Genomic DNA, 10,693 nt, shown 5'->3' with positions numbered 1-10,693 from the left:
GCAAGGCTCCCTCCCTTGCTGGATTTTTGCCTTCTTAGTGCCGACTTGACACCTTCCCTGAGTGGTCTCCTGGCTCCCTGGTGAGACGACAGAACGACCTTTTACAAGCTCCCGGTACAGCAATTCAGAGGGGCCATGGAAGGGGCTCCAGTACTGACCAAAGTTCCAGGGTCACGTGGGCTGCTGAGGGACCATGGCCATTGTAGAGAGGACCATGCACAGTGGTGGGGGGCAGGCACAACGTGATAATTTAGCAGCTGTACTGATGCAGAGAAGATTGCAGGGGGCTGGACAGTCATTCATTAGGGGTTGTTAAAGGGAAGCATGTGTGATATGATTTGAAAGCTCTTGGGGAACGTTGGGTTTGAAAGGAAAACATTCCCACAGCCAATAGAACTCAAGACGGGAGACCCCAGACCTCCAGTCCAGTCTGGCTCAGTGGATGCTCAAGGCTTAGCACACGGGGAGCCTCGGCCCCCAGAAACGTGGGTGAAGCCACACTTTATGCCCTAATGTCTGTGAAGCAGCTTTAAGGAAAGGCCCAGCTACTAAGTTCTGTTCAGAGCACTCTGCAGCGACGTCACCAGCAGGCCCTACAGCCTCCAAGGGAGGAGGTCAAAATCAGTGGCCATGAGCAAGGCTCTCTAGCACCCCCGGCTCGAAGAAGCAGGGCCCGGGATTCATGTGGAGGGCCGTTTCCAGAGTTCGTCTGGAAGCTGGTTGTTCCAAGGCCTGAAACAATTGCCTAAGAGGCAGTTAGGGCCCCAGGAGCCCCTGGGCTACTTTTGTTCACCCGGTGTCTGGCTGTCTGTGACCCCGTGGACTGCAGCACGCCAGGGCCCCCTGTCCATCACCAACTCCTGGAGTCTGCCCAAACTCACGTCCAGAGTCAGCGATGCCGTTCAACCATCTCATCCTCTATCGCCCCCTTCTACTCCTGCCCTCAGTCTTTCTCAACATCAGGGCCATTCTAAACGCTCAGCACAGTGAGCAAGGGTTCTAGCTGCTCCATGTAATCATGAACTCTCGGTGAATTTCAGCCACTTTTGTGGGACTGCGGTGCTCTCTCCTTGTGACTTTTGTTTATATGTGGGCACTGTCTTCAAGTGCTTGGTTTGTGTATTTTCTCTTGCAAAGTGTTGGTTCACGTCTTCTGCCCATTTAAAAATTATGCTGTTTTGTCTTTTTGTTTCTGATTTCAAAAATATCTTCTTGATTCAAGTCCTTAGTTTGATATATATACTGTGAATATTTCCTCCCAGTATTCTGACGAACAGAAATATCAAGTTTTGATGAAGTATAACTTTTCATTTTCTCCTCTCATGTTTAGTGTTTTAGGTCTCTATGCCTGCTGAACTGGGGGTAATCTTAGCACTTTGCTAACATCTAGAACTTAGAAGCATTTCTTTAGTAAGGCTTAAAAACAACCATCCACTGCTAAATCCTTGGTTTGTGTGCTTAGTCGCTCAGTCGTGTGACTCTGTGACCTCATGTACTGCAGCCCGCCAGGTTTCTCTGTCCATGGGATTCTCCAGGCAAGAATACTGGAGTGCAGTTGCCATTTCCTTCTCCAGGGGATCTTCCTGACCCAGGGATAGAACCCAGGGCTCTTGCATTGACAGGCGGATTCTTTACCACTGAGCCACCTGGGAAGCCTTGGTTTACAAAGCTTCAATTTTAGAACCCAAACACTGACTTCACCTAGAATTTCAGGGCTACTAAGGTTTTAAAAACAAAAAGTGCCCTTTAAAAAATATTCACTCATTCAGCACGTAGGTCGCACGTGTCTACTGGCAGGATGAGATGATCTATATCAATCGGGCACAGTGCTGACAGGTATGCCAGGGCTGGGGAGGACCACAGAGTGTCTGGGGCTCAACCATAGTTTCTAAATCTCTCTGAAAGGAAATTCTATTAACACACTTCTCTGCAATTTGTCCCATGGTCACAATTCTACATTCAGATTCTTCCCTATGTCTAACTGAAGTATTTATTTTATAATTGAATACACTCTCATCTTGGAGAAGGAAATGGCAACCCACTCCAGTATTCTTGCCTGGAGAAACCCATGGACAGAGGAGTCTGGAGGGCTACAGTCCATGAGGTCACAAAGAGCTGGAAGTGACTTAGCATGTACGCTTCTGTCCTCAGTACAATATGAAAAGAGAAACACGGCTTCCTCACCATTGAGACAAAAGCTTTCATCCAGTAACTGAGCTCCATGCTTTGTCTATTTTTCTGTGTAATCCACCTTTTAAAATGCTTATTTTTTAATACTCCAGTCTTCTTCAAGTGTTTTACCTAATTTTTTTCTTTTGGTAGAGTTTGGGCTAGGTCACATTTGAATACAGCCCTAAAATGAGGGGTAAGTTTACATCCCCTTTACGCTAGAATAACCGACAACCAGGGTTGGAAAAAAGCCAAGAACTAATCTGACTGCACGGAGAAGGCAATGGCACCCCACTCCAGTGTTCTTGCCTGGAGAATCCCAGGGACGGGGGAGCCTGGTAGGCTGCCGTCTCTGGGGTGGCACAGAGTCGGCCACGACTGAAGCGACTTAGCAGCAGCAGCAATCTGACTGCAATCACCTCCCGGTGCTGGTCCCTTCCACATCCTCCTCCTCCAGGGAAGAAGTTACCCCACACGTGCTGTCCAGTCTTCCTGTGGACAGCCGAGTTCTTTCTGCTGAGGTCTGCCTTCTCACGATGTCTACTCACGGGCGTGGGGTAAACAGGCTGTCTATAGGGAGGTCATTTCCTCACCTGTAATTGACTGTATGGGGCTTCCCTGGCAGCTCAGTGGTAAAGAATCCGCCTGCCAAAGCAGGAGACCCAGGTTTGATCCCTGGGTCAAGAAGATCCCCTGGAGAAGGAAATGACAACCCACTCCAGTATTCTTGCCTGGGAAACCCCATAGATTGAGCAGCCTGGTGGGCTACAGTCCATGGGGTTGAAAACAATTAGACACAACTTAGCGACTGAAAAACAACAAACAACTCTGATGTATCACTGTTCCTGCTTTGAGATGCTGTCTCTGCAAGATTTTGAAGTAAAGTTTCTAAAATTAACTAGCCATGTACTGTTTTCAGTGGGCTTCCAGTGGTATTTTAACCACATAGTTACTAATATCAAAAGAACCTGTCAGAAATTCAATCTAAATCTTTCCTGTAAAATTTTCCCTCTTTTAAGAAGAAAGTAAAATTTCCGTGGTAACACCCTCAATTTGAGAGGTAGGCCTTGCCTTTTTCATCACACCGATCAGGTGGTGACTGACAGGCCCTCACATGTGCTTGGTTTTAGGGAACATCCACACCCCGGAGTCAGTCCCACCATGAGCCCACAGCCTACTTATCGCCACCTCTGCTGGCATTGCTGCCCGCGACCCTGAATCACAGAAGTGTCCTATTTGACACAGCCTCCCCTCTCGCATCACCGGTGAACAAACAGGATGCATTCAGCTGGGAGACAGAGCTCGGCTTCAACCCTCTGGAGCAGACGTATAGCCGACTGACACCACGACCACCGTCCACGAGGGGCTGGGACATCATGACCCCCCTGCAGCCAGGAGTGAAAGCAGCTGGAGATACACACTCGACACTACTCCAGTTCTTCTTCTATTTTATTTCTCAGTGTTGATTCAACTTTTCTTTCCTTCAGTTTCCATGACTGCTCTCTACCTCTGTCCTCATCCTGTTCTCCTTGGTTCTTTTATTCATGGTTTTTGTCTCTGGACTAGCCTTCTCATTTTGCTACTGAACTCAAAAATCATAGCATGGAAAAAAAGAGAACTGATGGATTTTACGGACAACACTAAACAGAAAATGTAGCGGGGGGCGGGCGGGGGAAGATCACCTAAATTCATTCATCTCATGGTTCTCTTATTTGAAAAACTCAGTAGATCATGAACCACAGTTCCTGAGAGAGAGCTGACCTGCCAGAGGTCCTGCAGGTCAGACTTCCCGTCTGTGGCCACCATCACATGCCCCATAACTGTCTCCCTTCTTTTTTTGAGAGAGAAGAAAGAAAGAAAAGGGAAACTTATTTTCTTTCTTTTCTGGAGCATAATTGCTTTATCATGTTGTGTTAGTCCCTGCTGTACAATGAAGTGAACCGGCCATATGTATACACGTGCGCTCCCTCTTGAGCTCCCTTCCCCTGCCACCCCACCCCTCTAGGTCATCGCGGAGCACCGAGCTGGGCTCCCTGTGTTATATGTCAGCTCCCCGCTGGCTCTCTAGTTTACACGTGGGTGTGTATGTGTCAGTGCTACTCTCCCAATTCGTCTCTGCCTTCTCAACCAGCCCTTCCTGATTCTTTAGCAAGTTACACTGAAGGAAGAACAAAATGGGACTTCAAATGGTGGCTCCTAATTTCTACTGAAGAACCAACCCCTGTTAAAAATCTTGATTCTGCACCCTGAATTCCCCAAAGCAGCGTCTACTGCATCAACTTATAGAGCAGCTGGCTTGGGCGAGGCTGTCTTCCGAGCCCAGGTGGGGGTCTTACCTGTTCCTGGGTCATCTTCTGCAGCTCATTCTCCCACGCTGCCTGGTCGTCGTCCAGCTTATAGGCGGCTGGTGGAGTGAGTCCTCGGAGGATCAGGGGGTCTCGGTCGTGGCAGAGGGCGGTCAGGTGTCTGATGTACAACTTGAGCTTGCTTCTGTTTTGGTCAAGTTCTAGGAGGGACTGGATGATCTGAGGGGAAAACAATGAGGAAAGTCAAGGTCAGTCTGAAACAAGAAGGTCCAGTCTCTTTGTGCCTCCCAAGGCAAAGAGACAGAGTGAGACTAGAGCACTTGTAACCACTAACCGCCCTCTTTGTCCGCACGCCTGCGCATCTACGAAGCCACACCCACCCATCACCGTGCTGGGAGCCACGTGGGGGACACTGGCATGTACATCAGCGTGAGATGGGATTCCGTGTTCAGGTGGGGACTAAGCACAGGACTGGCTTGTTTTTGCAGAGATGACATTCCTGCTACAAAAAGACTGCAGTCCGCTCACAACTGCTCATTCACCTATTTACGGGCAGCTACAAAAACCCTAGGTATTCTTTGAGTTCCCAAAGCTGGGTTGGAAGGGAAAAAGGATTACAGTGACCAGACTCCCCCTGTCCCCTTGTCTTTTCCTTCCAACCCAGCTTTGGGAACTCAAAGAATACCTAGTCCACCCTCTGTCCCTTCTCCTCTCCTCAAGAGTCCTGCTCATACATTGCACTCCATGCTCAGTGGTCACGACTATCCACTGGGAAGCAGCATTCCTGGCTTTCCTGTGAATGATCCCATTATCTACCTGGTAACGCTGTGTTCCCACCACCTCCATGCCACAGCATTGCATGGGTTTAGGGCAGCCAAGAGCGGAGAAGAGGCTTGTAGGATACTGTGTGATATCTCTTATGTGCAATTTAAACAATACAAATGAAGAGACATGCAAAACAGAAACAAACTCAGGTCTAGGGGCTTCCCTGGTGGCTCACTGATATAAAACCTGCCTGCTGATGCAGGAGATGTGGGTTCGATCCCGGGTCAGGATGATCCTCTGGAGGAGGAAATGGCAACCCACTCCGGTGTTCTTGCCTGCAGAACCCCATGAAGAGGGGAGCCTGGCAGGCTACAGTCCATGGGGTCACAAAGAGTCAGATACGACTTAGCAACTACACAACTACACACACACACACACAAACGCTGCAAGTGAAACGTGCTCATCTGAAAGCCTGACGCACACGCGTGTCCCTCCACCTCCTGGAACAAAGGATGCCTCTGTCCCTGGAGGGAGAGTGATCCTCTTGGATACGGGAGGGGTGACGAGTGAATCTGCCTTGTCCTGGCTGGAGTCCCTGCACTCGACTCACAGAGGCATTGACCCTCCTTTTAGACATGACGGACGAATCCTCACACAGCCCTGAAACCTGAGCCCCAGCTGGGCGGGACCAGCTCCACTCGGGGTCTTCTCTCCAGAGATGGGCCAACGCTGTCTTACATTCCCTTTACCCTGAGGAATGACCACCACCTCGGCTCCCTTGGAGAGCACATCGCACAACACACGACCTCACTGGATGGCTCTCGGGACAGCTTTGGCCAGGCCCTCGGTGCTGGGCAAGCCTGGGGGGGCGAGGAGGAGGGCTGGGCTGGCCCCCTGTCTCCGATTCTGAACCGCAGGCACAGCGTCTGCCTGACACCCACCCTTGTGGGGGCCGCCAACCCAGCAGATGCTGGCATGTCCCCGACACTCCCTGGGCTCAGGGCAGAATCTGCACCTGCTGGTGTCACGGGACTGGCATTTTTCACCAGTAGGACGCCCTGATAAGGAGCTTGCTAATCTTCAAGTCAGGAGAAATGAGGCCTGCTACACTGAATTCTGCCACCCCCCTCTCTCCAAAGAACTCCCCTGCCGCTTTCCTTATTTCCTTTTAAAAGTTTCTAAAATACAGTTTTATGTATTTTTTTAAATTAAAAAATCAATGCAGATTTTACTCTGAAAAGTATGGGGGGAAACAGGAAAGAAATAATAAACAGTCTATAGGTTTTCCATCAAGAATAGCACTTGCAACATTTCGCTGATTTTCTTCCAAGTCTTTTTATAAACTTACATAAATCAACTTTTAACTGTATCATACTTCACATTTTGCTTAAGACCCTGTTTATCCATTTAATGTTACATTGTGAGTCCTATTCACGACATTACGTATTTCTGGAAAACATGATTTTAATGGTTGCTTTATAAATATATCACATTTCCTGTTTCTAATGCTATTTCCATGAAATAATTAAGACAGGCGAGAACCTCGGCTTAGTGGCTAAAACAATCTCTAACTTACTAGAGAGATCAGAGTGCAGACCTACATGGTATATAATACAGAAGTTGGAGCCTAGCTAGGAAAACCAGAGAAAGTGAATCAATTTAGCAATATTTTGAAACAATATTTTGAAATCAATTTTTGAAACACACACTCACACAACTGTCTGGGGACAAAGGTGATACACTCAGGGGCTGGGGGTCGGGGGGAAAGGCTCTGGGCTCTTAAGGGACCCTCCAGGTCCAAGGCCCTGTGTTGCCTGTGGTGTCAACACTGCCAACCACAGAAGGAAGAGCTGTTTCAATAAAGCACAAGGTCTGGAGAGTAGGGAAGTCGGACAGCTTTTCACAAACAACGGTACTCTCTCAGAAAAGACTCAGGTTTTCTTTCTGGCCACAGATGCGTATTCACACTGTAGAGAGCTCAGAAACTGAGTTTCAAAGCAGCATCTTTAAAGGCAAGTTCCAGGCCGTACTTCTTTAGATGCGCGCCCACCACGCACGTCAACAACCCCACCGTCTGGCCGCTGTTCCCTCCACACCCCTCACGCCGCCATGCACCGCAGCCATGTTTCCAGCTTGGCCTCCTCCGGCCTTTCATGGACACGCTGATTTAAACAAAAAATCACTCTGGGGATTTTCATTGGATTTGTGCAACTTACTCCCATTTCGTGTGTGTGTGTGTCTACATATAGTTGCCATCACATTTGGGCTACAAGAAAGAGCTGATATACCCTAGGTAATTACTGTTTGAGTTGGAAAACTGACATAAAAAAGCATGAAGACAATCTGATAAATGGTGGTAAGGGGAAGGTCAAATTTCTTATAGTAAAATGGAATCTGGAAACATGCTAGCTCACTGCTGTATGGCTGGGAATGAAAAAGTGGACTCTCAGGCCTCTGTTCTTAATCAGAGATGAATCTCATACTGACTTAAATATATTTCATGCTCAGGTGCTAACTGATAACAAAATACGTAGTGTTTTGCGCTCTGTAATTTTTCAAAGTCCAACTGAAAAGTTACAAAAATAACAGAATTTGAAATTTTTTTCCAGGATAAAAATTATTTCTGTGCAATGGCCAAGATGCCCTTTTCTTCTCATGTTAAAGGTAATTGCTTTTTAAAAACAAAACAAAAAACTAGAGAGCTTACTCCATGAAAGCATATGAAACTGCTCAGCCAGCAGTCTCCGAACGTGTCCATTAAGAGAAAAGTCACTGTAGCCTCTGTGAGACACATTTAGCCATGTCCATCACGGGGAAAATGCCCTTATCTCTCCCCTCCCCCTCCAAGTCTAACTTGGGCCGACCACTCAGAAAAGAAACTGTATTTCCCGCAAGGAAGAACTGTGACCGCCTAACCTCAGGAGGGAAGAGGGACACTCGCCAAGTAGGAAGAGGACGCTCACAGGATCCAGAAGTTGTCTTTGGCCCACACCAACTTCAGAGGATTGGTAAGAAGTCCCACCAAAAGCAAGGTGATCAGGCCACATCACAGTTCTACAGCTGTGCAGAACTAGAGCTACTTTTTTTTTTTTGGCAAAAAGAAGTTAAAAAATGAACTTGTTGAGATAACCTCTGCTTCTAACAAACAGAATGCCAAAATGGCAACATTCCCCGAATCCTACATTTACCAAGTTGTTGAGGAAAATCATTTAAATTTAAAGAACAGATGAGAGCCTTTCAGTTGATGTCTTGAAAGCTTTGTTTCTTCTGGTAAGGATTTACTTGCTTATGAATCAGATCCTCAAAATGGATTCAGAGGCCAGTGTGTGATGACATAAAGTGACTTCGGGAAGGTGTTTATCTTAACCTCCCCTCCACTTGAGTAAGACTGGATGTCCAGAGGTGTTTTAGAAGACAGGCAAGTTGCTCCTGTATGCTATGACACAGACTGTAATGGAAAAGTCTACAGCATCCCATTTCTGCAGCCCATTCATCTAAGAGATGGGGACACACCAGGATGGGACATGTGATCAAGTCCATGGCTGCTCTCCTCTCCCCACTGTTTCCGCATCAGACCTTCGTAAGTACAGGGTGGCTGCTTGTGACACATTCTGGGAGCTCGTTTTGGGAGCAGAGGTTTTATACCTTGTACTGAACATTATGTGGGACTTAATGCATTTGCCCTTGTGGTACTAATGTTTTACTGTTCAAAAGATGCCACTATTTTTTAAGCTGCTGCTAAGTTGCTTCAGTCGTGTCTGACTCTGTGTGACCCCACAGACGGCAGCCCATCAGGCTCCACGGTCCCTGGGATTCTCCAGGCAAGAACACTGGAGTGGGTTGCCATCTCCTTCTCCAATGCATGAAAGTGAAAAGTGAAAGTGAAGTCGCTCAGTCGTGTCTGACTCTTAGCGACCCCATGGACTTCAGCCTACCAGGTTCCTCTGCCCATGGGATTTTCCAGGCAAGAGTACTGGAGTGGGTTGCCATTGCCGTCTTCGTTTTTTAAGCTAATTAACATTTATTGATCATTTACTGTGTTCCTGGCAAAGTAATTTTGTACTGATGATTTCTCTGTCACTAAAAGATCCTCTTGTTCTTCCTTCTGTCTGCTGACATCCTGGGAGGCATGTTCAGATGTTTCTGAATTACTGCATAAACACCAGAGGCAGTTCTGATTTCTCATTGGGTCACCATCACACTGCTGTCTCCCAAGGTAGGCTCATCAAGAAAGTCCCAGAACAACCAACGCACTGACTTCCCCAAAACATTATTCTCTTAATGATGCTCCTGTCCAGAAGCCCCAGCAGAAAGCTGAACTTTGAAAAGTAAAAAAGAAGGCAAGCAAAAGTGAACAGGTACATGAAAAGATGTTCAACATCACTACTTATTAGATAAATACAAATCAAAGCTACAATGAGGTACCACCTCACACCAGGCAGAAAGGCCATCATCAAAAAATCCACAAACAACAAATGCTGGAGAGGGTGTGGAGAGCAGGGAATGCTTCTACACTGTTGGTGGGAATGTAAATTGGTACAGCCACTGTGGAGAACAGTATGGAAGTCCCTTAAAAAACTAAAAACAGGTATCATATGACCCTGCAACCCCACTCCTGGGCAAAAATCCAGAGAAAAACATGATTTGAAAGGATATGTGGACCCAGTGTTCACTGCAGCACTATTTACAGTAGCCAAGACACAGAAGCAGCCTAAATGTCCATCGACAGAGGGATGGATAAAGAAGCTGTTGTACATATACACAGTGGAATATTACTCAGCCATGAAAAAGAATGAAATGCCATCTGCAGCAACATGGGCGTTTCTAGTTAGAACCAGACATGGAACAATGGACTGGTTCCAAATTGGGAAAGGAGCACTTCAAGGCTGTATACTGTCACCCTGCTTATTTAACTTATATGCAGAGTACATCATGTGAAATGCCAGGCTGGATGAAGCACAAGCTGGAAACAGGTTTGCACAAGATTGCAGGGAGAAATATCAATAACCTCAGATGTGCACATGACCCTACCCTTATGGCAGAAAATGAAGAGGAACTAAAAAGCCTCTTGAGGAAAGTGATGAAAGTGAGGAGAGTGAAAAAGCTGGCTTAAAATTCAGCATTCAAAAAACGAAGATCATGGCATCACTTCATGGCAAATAGGGAAACAGTGGAAACAGTGACTTTATTTTCTTGGGCTCTAAAATCACTGCAGATGGTGACTGTAACCATAAAATGAAAAGACGCTTGCTCCTTGGAAGAAAAGCTATGACAAACCTAGACAGTATATTAAAAAGCAGAGACATCATTTTGCTGACAAAGGTCCCTCTAGTTAAAGTTATGGCTTTTCCAGTAGTGATGTATGGATGTGAGAGTTGGACTATAAAGAAGGCGGAGCACTGAAGAATTGATGCTTTTGAATTGTGGTGTTGGAGAAGACTCTTGAGAGTCCG

At 46.9% G+C, this 10,693-nt stretch overlaps 1 protein-coding gene across 5 annotated transcripts in view; it reads right to left on the bottom strand.

Moving 5' to 3' along the window:
• Positions 1-10,693, bottom strand: part of ERC1 (ELKS/RAB6-interacting/CAST family member 1) — a 267,938-nt gene that overhangs the window by 18,799 nt on the left and 238,446 nt on the right. For 4 of the 5 annotated variants that reach the window (XM_010845037.1, XM_010845040.1, XM_010845038.1 and 1 more), the window contains one exon: positions 4,506-4,694. In XM_010845037.1, coding sequence (XP_010843339.1) covers positions 4,506-4,694 — 189 coding nt within the window. Of the gene's footprint in view, positions 1-4,505; positions 4,695-10,693 lie in introns of those variants that run through there. The other variant, XM_010845042.1, reaches the window with a different exon arrangement.

The sequence above is a fragment of the Bison bison genome, unplaced genomic scaffold (genome assembly GCF_000754665.1).
Source record: "Bison bison bison isolate TAMUID 2011002044 unplaced genomic scaffold, Bison_UMD1.0 scf7180017864213, whole genome shotgun sequence".
Taxonomy (NCBI): domain Eukaryota; kingdom Metazoa; phylum Chordata; class Mammalia; order Artiodactyla; family Bovidae; genus Bison; species Bison bison.
The sequence above is the reverse complement of the archived record's forward strand: the minus strand, read 5'-3'. Positions and strand labels throughout refer to the sequence as shown.